This window comes from Aspergillus nidulans, chromosome III (genome assembly GCF_000011425.1).
Source record: "Aspergillus nidulans FGSC A4 chromosome III".
Taxonomy (NCBI): domain Eukaryota; kingdom Fungi; phylum Ascomycota; class Eurotiomycetes; order Eurotiales; family Aspergillaceae; genus Aspergillus; species Aspergillus nidulans.
In genome coordinates, this window is record NC_066259.1 from 3274962 (window position 1) to 3291411 (window position 16450).

General features: G+C 50.4%; 6 protein-coding genes across 6 annotated transcripts, besides 1 other annotated feature; 3 read left to right on the top strand and 3 right to left on the bottom strand.

Annotated features, from left to right (window-relative positions):
* Positions 1-16450: part of a sequence feature (contig 1.158 1..283337(-1)) that runs on past both edges of the window.
* Positions 754-1400, bottom strand: ANIA_08625 (oxidase ustYa family protein; the record flags this gene model as incomplete). Its single annotated transcript, XM_676802.1, has 3 exons — positions 754-1016; positions 1065-1113; positions 1260-1400. The coding sequence occupies 3 exons, from the start codon at positions 1398-1400 to the stop codon at positions 754-756; spliced, it is 453 nt and encodes a 150-aa protein (XP_681894.1).
* ANIA_08624 (uncharacterized protein) lies at positions 2891-3712 on the top strand (the record flags this gene model as incomplete). Its single annotated transcript, XM_676801.1, has 2 exons — positions 2891-3497; positions 3687-3712. The coding sequence occupies 2 exons, from the start codon at positions 2891-2893 to the stop codon at positions 3710-3712; spliced, it is 633 nt and encodes a 210-aa protein (XP_681893.1).
* On the top strand, positions 4328-6279 carry ANIA_08623 (uncharacterized protein; the record flags this gene model as incomplete). The annotated part of the gene is made up of 7 exons (XM_676800.1): positions 4328-4340; positions 4407-4533; positions 4597-4784; positions 4988-5344; positions 5396-5563; positions 5614-5931; positions 6041-6279. The coding sequence occupies 7 exons, from the start codon at positions 4328-4330 to the stop codon at positions 6277-6279; spliced, it is 1410 nt and encodes a 469-aa protein (XP_681892.1).
* On the top strand, positions 6909-9126 carry ANIA_08622 (alkaline phosphatase D family protein; the record flags this gene model as incomplete). The annotated part of the gene is made up of 6 exons (XM_676799.1): positions 6909-7563; positions 7600-7848; positions 7923-8064; positions 8124-8236; positions 8299-8603; positions 8665-9126. The coding sequence occupies 6 exons, from the start codon at positions 6909-6911 to the stop codon at positions 9124-9126; spliced, it is 1926 nt and encodes a 641-aa protein (XP_681891.1).
* ANIA_08621 (putative MFS multidrug transporter) lies at positions 9501-11319 on the bottom strand (the record flags this gene model as incomplete). Its single annotated transcript, XM_676798.1, has 2 exons — positions 9501-10902; positions 11093-11319. The coding sequence occupies 2 exons, from the start codon at positions 11317-11319 to the stop codon at positions 9501-9503; spliced, it is 1629 nt and encodes a 542-aa protein (XP_681890.1).
* ANIA_08620 (uncharacterized protein) lies at positions 12944-16173 on the bottom strand (the record flags this gene model as incomplete). Its single annotated transcript, XM_676797.1, has 9 exons — positions 12944-13242; positions 13272-13561; positions 13681-13775; positions 13835-14589; positions 14647-14670; positions 14802-14898; positions 15486-15496; positions 15924-15978; positions 16168-16173. 9 exons carry the CDS (start codon positions 16171-16173, stop codon positions 12944-12946), a joined length of 1632 nt encoding a protein of 543 aa, XP_681889.1.

A 16450-nucleotide genomic window follows, 5' to 3' on the forward strand; every position in this document is an offset into this window, starting at 1 on the left:
CAGATGTGGACGAAGACAACTGGATCTTTCTTGGCTTCTGTACAGCATCCAATAATGACTCTCCGAATAAGGTCTTGGACCAAAAGACGACGGTACAGTGCGTGTGTGGTCGATGAAGCTGGTTTATTATAAGAGGGTGGAGCGACGATTGTGCCTTTCGCATGGTTGAACGTCGCCGGCTATTCGACCTGGTCTCTCCTTTACTGGAAACCCGTCCTCCGGAGGAGCACAATTTGACATTTAATGACTGACCAATGATTGATGGCCCTCGAAAGGGGAAGGGAAAAGGAAGATTTGAAATCAGCGCCGTCAATTCGTTGGGGGATCAGGGAGTTCTTAGACAGCCCGCTCGTCATATAAGGATACTATTCACTCTATCTTTCTAGTCTACATATATTGCATGTGCTGTGTCCTTGTCATACAAACAGGAAGCTCACAGTGTATTGGGAATCCATTTTCAGCTGCATTTATCCAATTCAAACTGCTGAGGGCGATATGTTTTACGCTGAGTTGCAAGCTATTGTATCCTTTGAAGTCTCTATCCGTCCTTTACCTTGTCCTTGAAGTCCCTTAATTGCTAATGAGGACATGTTGAGAGAACTATTTACTATTAACATCGTGAAACGGCTTATTGCTCAGTTGTATCATCACAGCGTTCCTATGCCCTCGATCTGCTCTAGACATTCACCATACATGTACTTTATTTACTGATATCGTCTTGTACATAAATCCCAGACTCTTCTCACCCTTTTTTCAGGGAATTTCGCTCAAAACCTTATCTTTTCGTGGTGGGACCAAAAAGTCAGCCTGTGCACCATCAGCCCCATGTCCATGCGCAGGCAAAGGCAACTGATTTCTCTGTGCCCACTCCCGAATGTCCTCAAAATTCCGACAAACGTGTTCCGTATTGAAGTCAACGAAGGGACTAGGATGATCCGGATGGATCCAGACCTGCCCTAGGACGCCGACATCAATCGTGCACATTAGCTGTTGGCGGAGAATATCAAGGCAATGTGCTGGTAGGTGTTAGAGTGCATGTGTCCAGCAGGACGAGGGAGACATACAAACATGTTTCCGGACGATAAAATCATCGTTTCGGAATGCACCGTCTCCCTTTTTGCGGTAGTATTCATAGTTATAGTAGAGGGATTGGCGGAGTAGATTCTGTGCAGTCAGCGTCAGCAATTTTTTGCTCCCTCTCGCCTCACTCGCTACTGATGTCTTTGGCCTTCCTGGGTTGACCGATAAGATATACTCACCAAGCAATGCAAATGATGAAGCCCCTCGACATTTGCCGGATACCCACCACCGTGGGCTTCGCTGATCTGGACATGATCTAGCGCGATTCCGGACCCAGCTGCTTCCTCAACTGAGACGCGGATAGGCCTATCTGCATGCATCACGGGTCAGAAGGAACTGAACAGAACTCACTCAGGATCAGAACGCAACAGCCAACCACCAACGTACAATTCGCACCCAACGCCTCCCAAGCCGCATCGACCTCTGGCCCCGCATTCTGGCGATAGACGTTCTCTTTAAAAAAGGAGCCGTTAAATCGCTGGCGGTGGTATTTGATAGGAACGTTCGTGATGACCGGTGCTGACAGCTTGCATTAGTGACAGATTCTGCAAAGCAGAGAAGATAGCATGCAGTAATTAGAGGTGTGCCGCGAGCAAACATCATCCAGATTATCGCGCTGATATCCGATAAAAATACCGATCATGCAAGACAGTGCCGTGGCGATGATGAACAACACTATCGTCCAACCAAGGCTACTCCCTGAGTATTGCGCTGCTTTGTTGCTTTGCCCGCTCCATGGGTATACAGCTTCGCTGTCGTCAAGGAGCCTGTCATGGCTCTTGGTTCTGTCTTCCGAACCTTTACCTGCCAGACGCATCATGTCGAGAGGAAGAGCCATAAGCGGTAGATAGTTCATCTGAGAAGCTCTTCTAAGATACAAGAAGGAGCATTCTCGTTCCAAGGATGATCTAGAATCTGGACTCCGCATGACGAAGGAAGGGGCCGGGGGAGAAAGGCTCCCGATCCGCAAATACAGTGTTTGTTCACTGTCTGTCTCGTGCTATCTGTAGTATAGCAATCAAATGATACCGTTTCCAGCCAATAGCAGAATTGGCGGATATCCCAAAGGTAACCTCGGCATTTTTCAATGTTCAACAGCATGGGGCGAATGGAAACGAGATGCTATGCGGGTGTCCAGCCCGTCGGCTGTTAACGGTGACCGTATGACAGCGATCGCGTACCGACAGTCTCCTTCAACTGCGGAGTAGGAAAAGGTTGTAAATGATTCCACGAAATTGGAGTGGAGTTGTTCTACAGGCCTGGATGTAATGTATGGGACGGTGTGCAAGGGTACCTTGGAAACCAAGCAAGGAGCCTTGAAGATCCAGAGACGAGAGAGGGTACAATGCAGGACCCCCATTGAACCCCTTCAACATAAAAGGACGAAAGAGCAAGGGGAACCCAGACAAAACGTCCGAGACCTCGTTTATCCAATTGGTCTCTGTGTAAGGGTCGTGGTAACACCGCATCCGCACCCTGCGCCTTCAATCAAACACTCTACTGCCAGAAGATGGGATGATGCACCAACAAACACCCTTCCTCACTCCTCACCCGGTCTGATACGCGCGGGGGAGGAAAAGAAAATTGGGGGCTTACGCGTAAAGACGGAAGCAACTGCGATGATCTTGTTCTGACATCTATCAGATCGTCGGCACTTAGAGCATAAATACAGCTGACATCCTAGGGCCCCCAAGACTGGCCAACTCGCCCCTGTTCCTTCTTTTCAACTGCCAACCCAGCTTTCTTGTTCAAGGAGACGCCACCAAAACTCTCTCACTCCACGCCACCCCGCAGTCTAGACTCGTCAGCCATGCACCTCATCCCTGTCGGACTTTTGGCCCTGACGGCGCAGATGGGCCTGGTTCTCTGTCGACCGATGGGAGATGGCGCCTCGGAGTCTGGGAAAGTCACCCCGGAATGGACGTTCAGCATGCCCAATACCTATGAGCACTCTGCCGACCTGCGCAGAGACCGCAATCACGATGCGGCGATGATGGGGCCCAGCACCCACGAAAACGAAAAAGTATCCGACTGGTCACTTGAGACCGGCATGGTGGATACAGCTCCCACTCAACCGAATACCGACGCTGCAAGGATGATCTCCCCCGACGGAAACATGAAAGAGAAGGCCCCGGACTGGACACTCGGTATGGGCGCGGACATGGATTCTGAACAAACCGACGCCAACTCGAAGATTATGGATAGCAAGAATCTCAACGCCAACGTCAAGCGCCAGACTGTTGTCCCGATCCCCAGCTCGAGCGTTCCAGTATCGCCTTCAGCCAGCCCTACTGCTTCCGCTACGACCAGTCCCACCCCATCACCCACTGTCCCGAGTGACTATGGTAGCTATGGAGAGTATGGGAACTACGGGGATTATGCAAGTTACGGAGACTATGACGGCGCTATCTTAAACAGTGAGTAGACGGTGATATTATGCGTCACAAATACCTCTACTACTCGTTGGGTCTTGGGGGCTGGCAAAGACTTTTACTTCGTCGCTCTATGTACGTGCTAATAACATCCTTTCTTGCATTTTGTTGAGCGCGGATGTGCATAATAATTGTGCAATCATTTATGAAACTCTGTACAACTGGCTATACAAGACAAAGAAAGGCAATGCAATCTGTGAGAGAGCAAAAATGACTCGTACAAGCCTCCATGCAAACACATGCAGGGCACGTAGATCTGATATGCCTCCCAGTCTAGACTTCCGCCTTTGTAGGTAGTATTCAAGCATTCCTTAGACTCACGATAATCTAAGGAATGCGTCGATATCGATCTGGTGATCGAGATTGTTGGCATTCTAGAACAAACCCAGTCGCTAGTGAAAACCGCTCCAGCCTAGATATCAATCTATCAAGCAAGGTGCCGATCACGAGATCGAACCCCTGTTGAAATCCAGATCCAGCGAACTTCGACTGTCCCACCACATGTGCGCCGCATTGTTGCATCCACACCTTAGCATGGTGATAAGTAGATAAAAAAACGGCAAGCGGCACAGAGAGCCGAATCTTTTCAACACCAGTCAGTCAGTAGGCAAGGAGGATGCTGTGGCCAAGGTTGAGTCGATGGGGCAGAATGGATGCAAATATCTCGGGTGGTATTGAAACTTCTAGGGCTCGCGAGCCGACAGAATAGGTATATATATCTCTATGTTCTGAGATGTAGGTGGAGTTGATTTTGCTCAACCTTCATAATCACACATCTATATAAATCATCAACGTTAGACAAAGTGTTTATTACAATGAAGATTCAAGGTATGCCAAACATGAATCGTCAACCAAGCTGGACTTTATATTGCTAACAAATTTCATACTCTCAAGAGGATAAAAATTTGGAGAACGGCGAGAGTGCGCTAAGTTCCATTAATGAGCGTCGGCTAATGATGAAGATTGATCTCCGCCTGTTGCCGATGCTCTGTGTGATGTACATGATTACTTTTCTGGATAGGTGCGCTTGCGTCTGGTCTTAGATTTACGTCAGGTCCTTTATTAAATGCTATCCATGAGACAGGGTCAACATCGGCAATGCCGCCGTTTTAGGAATGCGGGATGATCTGGACATGGTAGAGGGAACAAAATACAACGCTGCGCTGATGATATTCTTCATTCCATATATCCTATTCGAGATTCCATCCAACATTCTCCTCCACAAACTGAAGCCGCATGTCTGGCGTGCGTATCTCGCAAATCCGGGAGACCGTGAGCGCTGATCTGACAGCTGGTAGTCTCCTTTTGCGTGTTCAGCTTTGGCCTCATCTGTGTCCTGCAAGGCTTGGTACAGAGTTGGGCCACGCTCATGGTAACGCGCTGGTTCCTGGGGATGTTTGAAACGGCGATGGCGCCAGGATGTACCTACTCCTCTGCCTATCCATTACCTTACTCTATCTAATCAATGGGAACAGGCGTATACCTGCTCGGCATGTGGTACAAGCGGTCAGAAGCGCAAAAACGATACAGTATCTTCTCCTGCTCGACCATATTAGCCGGTGCATTTGGCGGTCTTCTGGCATCCGCCATTGGAAAGATGGATGGGGTAAGAGGGTACGGCGGGTGGCGGTGGGTGTTTATCCTCGAGGGCCTGGCCACCATCGTGATGGCGGTTATGGTCTACTTTGCTCTGCCAGACTTTCCGGAAGACTGTAAGTGGTTGAGTGAGAGCGAGTACGACCATATCAGGGACAAGATGGGGGGCGAGACAGGACGCTTGAATGGGGATGTGCGAATGGGATGGCGGGATATCGCCGGAGTCTTCAAGGACTGTGAGTGCTGAGGTGTTGAAGCCTCGCCCGCCAGATCCTGACGCGTTCTAGGGAAGGTATTCATCGGTGCCTTTATGCTGTTTGGACAGGTTGTCAGTGGTTACGGTACCTGCTCCTTGTCCAGAAAGAAACGATTCGAGCTCATTTTCTATGGAGATACTGATATTGCAGGCTACGCCTATTTCGCGCCAACCATCATCCATACATTCGGCTATGGGGGTACTCGCTTTCCATCCCGTAACCACACACTCTCTAATTGGACAATACAGAGATCAAAACCCAACTCTACTCCGTGCCCCCATGGGCCGCGGCCTTTGGCTGCACCATGTTGGTCGCCACGCTCTCCGACTTCTTTCGGCATCGCTACGCCTTCACCATGATCGGGATGTTGATTGGAATAGCCGGGTACGGAGTCCTCCTTTCAATCCGGGACACAGCACACCATGCAGCTCAATATGGCGCGCTATTCATGATCACTTGCGGCTGCTTTAGTGCTTCGCCGGTGTTCCTTTGTTGGTTTGGGATGAATCTGGGCGGACATACCAGACGGAGTGTGGGGACGGCATTCCAGATAGGGTTTGGGAACAGTATGTCTTCACAGCTGCTGTTGATTTTATTTTCTCTCTTTCTTCTTTTTATCTTTTGCCTTGGACTAAAGAAGGGTTCTGGGGATGCCTGATGCTGACAAGTGCGCAGTTGGCGGTATTATCGCGACATACTCCTTCTTGGAGAAAGATGCACCCCTTTACCGAAACGGATATATTATCGGTCTGTCATTTGCCTGTTTATCTGCTACCATGTCGACGGTTTATTTCTTCGCGGTCAGGTACGAAAACCGGCAGCGCGAGCGGTTAATGGCGCAGGGTAAGGAGGTTACAGTGCAGGAGGAGGAGAGGCTAGGTGATCTGGCATGCACGTATAGATACGCCTATTGAGGCCATACCATCTGGATTCGGAGACCGGCAATTATCTAGGGCAAGAGGATGGAAGACCTGGCATTGATTACAGATTGCAGGCGTCTCTTTGGCGGAGCGACGACGCCAATGCTTGGCCTGGCTTGGCCGTAAGGGACAAGAGGATCGACATCAGGCTCAGCACCAATGAGGAGAGAAAGTGGCTACACGGGGAAAAAAACTTGTCGATGTCATGTTTAATGCTTGTGCTTCGTTTCTCCAATTCCTCTTGGCTGACCGCGCTCTCAATCTAACCTCGCTTCCAATCTTCGGCTACATGCTTGCCCTGTCCGCGGTGCTCGTCTATCGCAATGTGCCATGGCTGGATCTCGGATCTCGCGGGTCCTCCAGAGCAGGATCCAGCGCAAGAATACGGGTACCTGGCTGTCCATGTGTCTGAGAATGCGTTTGCTATTGGTGTTATATTTCCAGCACTCGGATAGATGTGTCTCGTGCAAGATGCGTACGAATTAGGTAAAAAGTTCGAAAAGAAAACGAATAGTATAAATAGCCCGCTCAAAGTGTAGTGTCCAGATCTCATCGAAAGTATCAAAATCGAGACAAGGCAGTCAAGGTTCTGGCATTGAGCTCTGCAGCAGCTCACAGCGAAAATGGTCACCACAACAGCTCTTGGACTTCTTTCCCTTCTCTCGCTGGCAGCTCCCTCCCTGGCCAGCTACTCTGTGAACCTCAACTACCGCAGCCCCTCTCTCAACAAGGATCACATCAACCTCGGCATAGACACTGCCAAAATCACGCGGCGCAGTCTCGTCAAACGTTCGGAGCCGCCCTATGCGCCCTCGCAGCTCTCCTTCACCCACAGTGTTGCCTCTGGCGACCCTTATGCCGATAGCGTGATCCTCTGGACGCGTGTCGCGCCGTCACTTAACGCTTCAAGCAGTGAGGTCCCAGTTTCTGGAGATGTGCCACTCTACAACCATGACAACGAGAAATACGCCAAGGCGTCGGCGCACCCGATCTGCGTAGAGTATCGCGTGTTCGAGGATGAAGAGGCGACCAGTGTTGTCGACCAGGGACGCGTCTTCACAAGCAGTGACGTTGACTATACAGTCAAGGTGGAAGCGACTGGACTTGAGCCGTTCACAACGTATTGGTACCAGTTCAACGTTTGCGACTCAGAGAAGGTGTCGCCGCTGGGACGGACCAAGACTGCTCCTGCAGCCGACCAGGATTTGAAAGAGGTGAAGCTAGCTGTGCATTCTTGCAGTAATTATCGTGCGTTCTCTGCCACTGGCCCCTTCTGCAGTATGTTCTATAGCTGACGAGTCTGGGTGGGTAAAGCGAGTGGCTACTTCAACGCCTACGGCAATGTCGCTCGCAAAGACAATGTCGATTACGTCGTGCATTTAGGTGACTACATCTACGAGTATGAGAACGGCGTCCCGGGCGTCGACGAGCGCGCTGTTGTCCCGCCTCGCGAAATATTCAGTCTTTATGACTACCGCACGCGGCTGGGACAGTACCGCACCGACCAGGATCTCGTTGCCAGTCATGCGAAGTTTCCTTGGATCCCTGTTTGGGACGATCATGGTGCGTAGTGTTTTTACCTTTCTCTACCTCCAAACATTCCATTGCACAATATGGTAACATTTAAATGGGTGCAGAGATCGCAAACAACGGCTACCGCGATGGCTTCAGCGGTCTTCGCAACACAGAGGACAGCTTCCTCAACTATGGACCGCAGGTCAGCGTCGACCAGCGCAAGATGAATGCTGTTCGGGCTTATTTCGAGTGGATGCCTATCCGGTTTGTTCTGTCCAGCTTATTACTCCCCGGCTGAACAATGACTCACGGCGAGCGCACAGGCAAGTTGACATGGACGACGGCCTCCGCATCTGGCGCAGTTTTCAGATGGGCAACCTCTTTGACCTTATTATGATTGATACAAGGAACTACGATCGTTCAATTACGGACTTGAGTACAGTTTCCCTCCTTGAGCCCTTCTATTGGTCATCTACTCATCCAACTAACGCAATGCAGGTGACAACTCTGAGTACATTAAGCTCATCCACGACGACACCGGACGTAGCCTCATGGGTCCACGACAGGAGAACTGGTTCTATCGCCAGCTGTCATCTAGCAAGGACCGTGGCGCAAAATGGCGCGTCATCGGCAACCAGCTTGTCTTCGCGCACATCCAGCAGAAGAACGAAGACGGTTCCTTGAGTTTCAGCGGGGACGCGTGGACAGCCTACCGTGCAAACCAGAACCGCACGCTCAAGCACATGTACGAGAATGAAATTCGGAATAACATTAACATTGCGGGCGATACGCATGTCAACTGGGTAAGTCTCGCCCTGCACCTCCTTGTTGTCGACGCAGGCACAGATGTTTATTTGAGTCAAGGTCTCGGATATGATCTGGGAGGGCACCAAGCCCTACAACAACGTCACCGGCGCCGGAGCCGTTGGCGTCGAATTTGCCGGCACGGCCGTTTCGTCCACGGGCCTGAGTACCGTGTCCGTCGCCGACGCCGAGTCGGTTGCAGAGACATACAGCATCAATCCCGAACTCAAGTGGGTGGAGGGGTACTACCGTGGATATTTCGAGCTTCATTTGCGCCAGGACGAAGCCGAGGCGCGCTATTTCGGTTGTCCGACCGTTGCGGAGAGGAACAGCTGGGAACTCCCGCTTGCTAATTGGACCGTTAGCCACAGTGAGAGTCATTTGCAGAGGCCGTTGGCGGGAGGAAGTGTCGAGGCGGGCTACTTCGTCAATGGGAATGTTAAGCACAGCGAGCTTGCGGTTAATACCGAGACGGGCAAGTGGGAGGCAGTGAGCTTTGGAAAGATGTTTATTAGAGACTAGGTTTTGCCTTCAACGCCTTGGTTATTAGGCCTTGCCAAATATAACTTAGTCGTTAGATATATATAGTTCCTAGCGAATGTAGGAAGCGTTGCATCTGCACTTGTGGTTATTGTTCAGTTTAGGCTAGATTTGGATATACAAATTCTCTCATTATCTCAATCTGACACCGAGATGTCGATAATTGCTACCAGTCCAATTCCATTCCTGGTCCAGCCAGGGCTCACTGGACTATTAAGACCATGTATTCGATATGATAGAAAATGCACTGTCCTTCGTTGAGATGGCCTGTCCATGTTGGATGCGTACTATAAAGAGTTGTGAATTGGAATATAGAGTATAGTTCACAGCTCGCAAAGCTTCATGAGCTGTACGATTCAGACAGCCTCAGCCCGATCACCCTCCTTCACGTCTAAGCCATCCCCGGTTTCGTTCTCCTCCGTGTCAGTATCCCACATACTCTCCCTCATGAACGGACTACTGCGTCGAATAGCAGGGCCTTTGAGCACCAGTACCACAGGGACAACACTCAATGCAACCCCTATGAATCCGAGAAGAGTGCCTGCCCATCCAAAACCAAGGTTGCTAAACAGTTGTGGACTAGCCAGCGGCAGAAATGCACCAAAGGAATTCCGTCCTAAACTCGCAGCAGACAGCGCGGAGGCCGCGTATCGCTCGTACGCATCAGTAAGATAATTCACAACAGCCATGTAAATACTGTAAATCCCGACACCTGCTGCTGTAATTCCCATCGTAGGCACGATCCAGTGCACGTCTGGTTGTGAAGCCCAGCCGTACCAGAAGAGGCCTGCGGCAAAAAGGAGCGAGCCCGGTATGGACGTATACAGGCGCGCTTCGGGGATAGGCTTGCTAGGTTTTTCCTTATTCCTACTCGACGAGCGAAGATAGAGCCAGTCCTGAAACGGGTTGAACACAGTACCAATCACGGCACCGACAGAGATGGCGAGTTGCACGAGACCCGTTGCCAAAGTATCCCAGCCGTAGTTCTCGCCGAACGTTTGCACAACGCTGCTAAAGAAGAGGTACAGAATACCCCAGGCGAAACTAATCCAAAGAGTGAAGAAAGTGACGACGGGTTCAGTGAGCAGCATTTTCGTCGGTCTCTTGAAGGAGATTTGGAGGAGGCGGAGGGTAGACGGGGCGTTGATATCGGCTTGGGCGTAGACGGGACGGCCGGTTTCTTTGCGGATTTTAGCAGCACGACGCTTGAGGATTACATCTGGTCGGGTCTCGCGCAGGATTAGCCAGAAGATGGGCAAGAGCCCGGCGTTATAGATGATCTGCACGTAGAAGATCCAGCGCCAGGGATCGTTCTTGTGGATCTGGACGATGGCGCTGCCAATGAACGGGCCAAGGGCGATGCCGACTACACTCGTGAATCCGAAGAGCGACATTGGGAGGCTTCGTGCTTTATCCCCGTGCCAGACATCTGATATACTTCCTCCGACGATATTGATTGAAACAGACGAAGCGCCCCCGCCGAAGAACCGTGTCACGACAAGCGTTGCGAAGTTCGGTGCGAATGCGCTCGGGAAGAGACTGATGATTAGGATGATGTATGCCACAAAGTAACCTGGCATTCGACCGGAAGATTCAGTCAAAGGGACAAAAATGAGTGGCCAGAAGGCGGCGCCCATGTTCCATGATGTGGTTGCCCAGTAAAGGTTTGGGAAGGGTGAGTTCTGTACGTGGAATTTCTCAGCCATCCAGTCGTTGCCAGAACCATAGGTTCCTGCCGGAAGTCCTGTGAGGATTGAGCTGTGAGAAGGAGCTGTTAGAATCTGTATTTTTCTCTTTTCTTCTTCTAGGTTGGGATAGAGGCGCTGTGGTTTCGTACATGAAACAAACGGTGACCGTCAACGCCCATTTGTATTTCTTGCTCCAATTGAACCTGGATCTGGGTCAGCAAGGAAAGTGATATAGAATTTTCACAGGTAAAACGGCATACGGGTTTTCAGGATCATTCGGGCCATTCCAGGTATGGATTTCGACGTCGCCGCTACTGATCTCGCCGGAAAAGTCGCTGGTGAATAGGCCTTTCACTCTGCAGCAAGTTAGCTGTGTTGCATCCGTTTTTTCAGTAGCAGGAGGGGATACCAACTTATGGAAAGCTTTTATCCCCCAGCTTTGCTTCTGCTTCTGAGCTTGATTGTCTGCTGCGGCTGCAGGTGTCATTGTGTCTTAGCTGGGGATATTGCAGGGAATTAACCTGAGTTATGGCACGCAAGCCATCCAAGGTTCTATTAAACAAAGACAGATGCACGAAAGTTGGATTTATAAACGTGGAAGGGAAAAAAAAAATCTCACCCATGAATTGCTGCACCAGCATTATCCATTATCCGATCGACACCTGGATCCCAATTCGGCATCCCGACACGCTCGGATAGGCCGATTCGACGTCATACTTGCCACATCCAGCGCTGTCAGGGCTCAAGTGGACCCTTAGTAGATTTAGTATCACTGGCCTAGACCTTGATTCGGTAAACAGTTTCTGGCACGTTTTTATTTCCACTTGGTTGTGATGTCATGGACATACGTTGTTTTTTGGCAGGTATTGTCACTAAGTGGATTTGTAGTGCCTTAGGGCTTGGTTGTGCGCACGTGGATTGGGATATGCCACCGCCTATTCATATAGATATAGATTGTAGATAGTATTGAGAGAGGTATCCAGGTCCGATCCATATCTGAGGAAGTCGATGAAGCTCTGTTGACGGGAGTAACGGTTTGCGGCAATGTTACACACTGGGTCAGTAATGCCACTCAGGTGAACGAAGATGTGGCATACAGACACAGAATAAACTCCGAATTTACCGCACAGCAAATGTCAATATTGTCACCTATAATACACAAGCCCTTACCTAGGTTAGCACACTTACATTACAACTTCTTATGCTGCTGGGTTCTGTTTCTACCCTATACAAGTGCTGGTGAATCTGCAATGGTGGGTCTTATTCGTACAACCGCAGCAAAGACAACAAGGCGATTATGCAGTACAAAAGCCATCTTACCGCACAAGTGTTCATTTGGTAGTCTTGTTGTTGGGCAAAACGGTTGGTTGGTTGGTCAGGACTAATTTAACTGCGAGCGGCTGGTGACTCGAACGACTTCCCACTGAGTACAAACGGATCTTCGTCACTGGACATGCGAAATCCTAGTATGAGGCATGGACACAGCCTCGAGATGACTTCTTGTGTTTATGTAGAACGGTGCACCTATCACGCAGTGAAGAGAGTGAGAATATGCCATCGAAGAACAGGGGATGATAAATCAAGGGAAAATGAGCGAATCCCGAGTTAAGTAGATAATAATCTCTCGAAAATAATGTGAAACCCATATTACCATAGGTAGTGTCATGATAATTCAGATTCTCGAAGTCTACATATTGCCGTTGTAACCCCAATACAACCGGCAGAAACTTAATTAACTGTGTAAGATGTGCTGAAGCGGACAACTCGACAAGAGAGATCAGAAAGCAAGAATATGTTATTGCTTATGCAGGCCGCTCCTCAACAACTTAGACCCAGTCACCCCTTTCACTTCTATTACGCCGTATAAAGACGGGACCCAGGCTGATAACTTGATCTGTACCAACATCGTGCCTTTATGTCATGCACTCACGTTATGAACTTACCATGAAACCCTTTTATGATACTATGCATTGAACCAGTAAACAGTGGTACAGACACAAACAACCTGCTATTTCAGTATAAAAAAAGAGAATGCATTCTCAGCGCTAGGTAATGCAGTTGCTCATCCAACTGACAGTCAGCATGGAACATAGTCGGCCACGATGATCCATTTAGACCTCTCTCGCAGACTGCAGGCTGCCCCAGTCCCAAGCTCTCAGTGGCCTGGAAAGCGCATCCTGATCGACACAACGACACTCTACATCTAGGGGCAATTTCACGTTGTCCGACAAGGCAAAGTGCTGCTCCACAGCCTTGCGGCGGAGAGCCTTGAGGGAGATGGACCGGGGGATTTCCTCTCCATCTTGCAAACCTCGTAGCATTGTTGGGAGCATATACGCTGGCAAACTAGGGGCCAGGCTCTCCTGCACGAACTTCAGGCATGACTGGTCTGGTTGTGGCACGGTCCCTGCTGTATATCAGGATCTGCACCGCATAAACCATCAGCCTGGAACCGCACCAGGGCCGCGACTTGCCCACCGTTGTCCTCGGATGTCGCTGTGAGGATGCAGCCCTCGGCGATGAACGGAAGGTCTGGCAGATGCATCTCTACTCCAAGGATTGGAACTTTATAGCCGCGGAACTTGACAACTGCATAGCTCGAAAGGCCGGTCAGTACGAGGAGCCCAGGAGATTTACGATGGCTGGGAGCGCTGGTCTGCTTACAATCCGATGACACCCGCCCGTCGATGCAGTAGTCGTCTCCCAAGCGACGGACGGGGTCCCCTGTCCTTTAGAAGCCATCTCCAGTAAAAGCTGCTCTTGTGGCTTCTTCGTCGCCCAGGTAGCTTATGTTGTTGAGTGAGAGAAATAACTCGAAGGGGATTAGATACACAGAATGGGTACGCACTGTGTGAACATCGCCGCGGCCTTGACCAGCAGTTCTCCAAGGTCGCCTTCCGACAAGCGGACCGTCAAACTTCGGCTCGGTCCTCCTATGCAACGCTTCGCGCTCATAAGTAATATATCGATGTATCGCAAATACACAATCAGGCTATACGCACGTCAAGCTGCTTCTCATCTGACTTTGTCCAAGGGGTAGTAGGTAAGCACCCACCGCAAAGCTCGGTAGTGTTGTAAAAGACCTGCAGTGGTCGACCGATCTCATCTCGCCAAAACCGGAGCACGGCAGTATGTGGCATCATGCCGCTCACACGGGCACAGCGAAGCCGCTGGGCTCCGCAGAGGTATCCCTCGACCTCTCTCAATGGCAACTTGAGCGTAATATGGTCCTGATAGTAACTCATCATCAGGATCCAGAAACGTGGCGGCCCCATGAGCAGAGTCACCCCGCCTACTCGCAAACGTTCCCAAAGAACGAAGGGCTCAGAAGCAATGGCCTCTATGCGGGCGCCGGCCAGAAGTTGCCGAAATAATGGGAGAATAGCGCCGGCCCAGTGCGGAGGCCTGTGGTTCAGGAGCACCTCACCTGACGAGCCGCTTCTGTGCAGTTCATAGAACAGACGTCGTGGATGCACCACCCCTTTAGGAGAACCTGTTGAGCCCGACGTGAGAAGGAGCAGGCCAGGATGAGCCTCAGGAATATCCAGACTAGGATATAATGCCGATGCTGGGCTATCAAGTTCGATGGCTGGCGACGTTTTGATCTGGATTGGAAACACCACGACGGGAAAACCATGAGAAACGGCATAATCTCGGATGCTTTTAGCTGCCTGAAGGTGGTTTTGACTGGCCAGGACAGTGCTGGACTCGTATTGCCGGGAAATATGCAGTGCCTCTTCCGGCACGATACCAGTTGCTATGGCATAAACAGTGTCAGGTATTAGGGAATTCCAAAGGCGGGTTCAGAACTCACGCAAAAAAGGTACCACTGCCCCTCCTATGGAGAAAATAGACAGTGCCGCAATGATAAACTCGTAATCTCCACAAAAACATATGGTTTGTCCTTCCTTGGAGAAAGATATCTGTCTCGTCAAACATGCACGGAGGCGCGCAGGAATGAGCGCATACGAGCCAGGTCAGCCAGGAGCTGGACGAGGTCTGCGTCAACTCCGGTATTTGGGCCATAGACCACGACATGGTTGACCTGACGCGGAAGGGCCAGCAGCTGTTTGAAAAACGGTTAATATGGCTGACCTTCGTTCTTTGTCCGGGTCATCTTGCTCTGTTCAAGAGGAAAGGCTCGGTGGAGAGTCAGGAGCGCGCAGCAGAGAAAAACCTTCACACTACTGCCTTTGCTAGAAGCTAGACCCGGTAGCCTGGTAGGCAATGGCCCAGTGCGCATTATGCCGATCAGTTGCCCATGGGGTTTGAAGTTACTCCGAAATAACAATGGCTTGAATTCCTTGCAGGAACTGAAGAGGCCGAGACCTAACACTGCCGATCTACTCCGCAGTAAAATCACCATTGGGGTCCTCAACTGGCCTGACCATTCACGGGCGAGGAGGGAGCGCGGCAGAAACGATCCTACCATGTCGCTGGCAGTCCCTGGCGTCCATCTGCCCTAAGCGGGACCATACTGTGGCGCGCTAGAGTCAGTCGGTGGTCCATCCTGAAGTGCATTCTCATCTCAGACAGTCTTCATACAGCGCCAGTCTGTGCACAGCTATGTTACAAAGCCAGGCATCCTGTTTAAATTGATCGAGCCTGACTGTAGACTAAGCGGCGCAACATATTCTTCGTAGCAGAGCGTACCCTACCGAGAGCTAGGTGATGTATACAACTCAGATTTCTCTATTCAGTAGGCTATGCGACAATATCTACTATTCCCCCAGTCTCTTCTTCCGTAGGTACTCATAATCCTCCAAGGAATTTCTCACCCATACCGCAACAGTCCCCCCCCTCGATCTCTCCGAATTCTGCTTTCCAGACCTGAATCTCACGTTCAATCTCCAGCAAATCAGGGTTCACACTGCCATCTGCGGTCGAGACTACGCCCGGTTGGTTTGAGAGATTCAAGGCCTTGATGACGAGGCTTGATGCAGTGCGAGGGTTAGGGTGTGCCGAGACATATTGTGAGGATCAGTGTTGGTTTGGAGCCTGAAGAATTGTTGATTGGGAAGATTGACGATGCCTTGCTGGAGGTTGAGAAAGTTGAGAAATACAAATTGCCTGAAGCGCAACCAAACTAACCCTCGTCCCCTTGCATCTCATCCAACGCGAAGGTTATTCTACGGATGAATGAAGCCTATATATGAGTCTCACATGCGCACACTCAATAGTGCCGCTAGCGTTTTACAAGGAAGTACCGATTTCTACAGCTGCTTCTTTGACTCCTCCCTCACAACAAAAAGACCATATCGTGAACCTGAGAGCCCATGAGTTGCTCGCCTCTTGCCGTCCCAGCCCGGAACATTGATATACACCATGTACTCACGCGCATTTTGACTTTATCCAGGCGTTATAGCGGTCTTCCATGACCAGTTGAGGAACCTCCAAGTACACGATACTGTAGGTAACCGCTGGTATTTGCACTCGTCTTCGAGTTACTCCTGAAGGTCTATATATATCATATTGTCGAGCAGAGGAGCTCAGGAGTGCTGAAGCGGAATAGCAATAGCATGAACCGCTAGTAGTGAAGCACCGATGCTCAACAAGCTCTAAATTGTGCGGCAAGTCTGGAGAGGTCACAGTGTCAACACGGCAGACAACATCCTCTT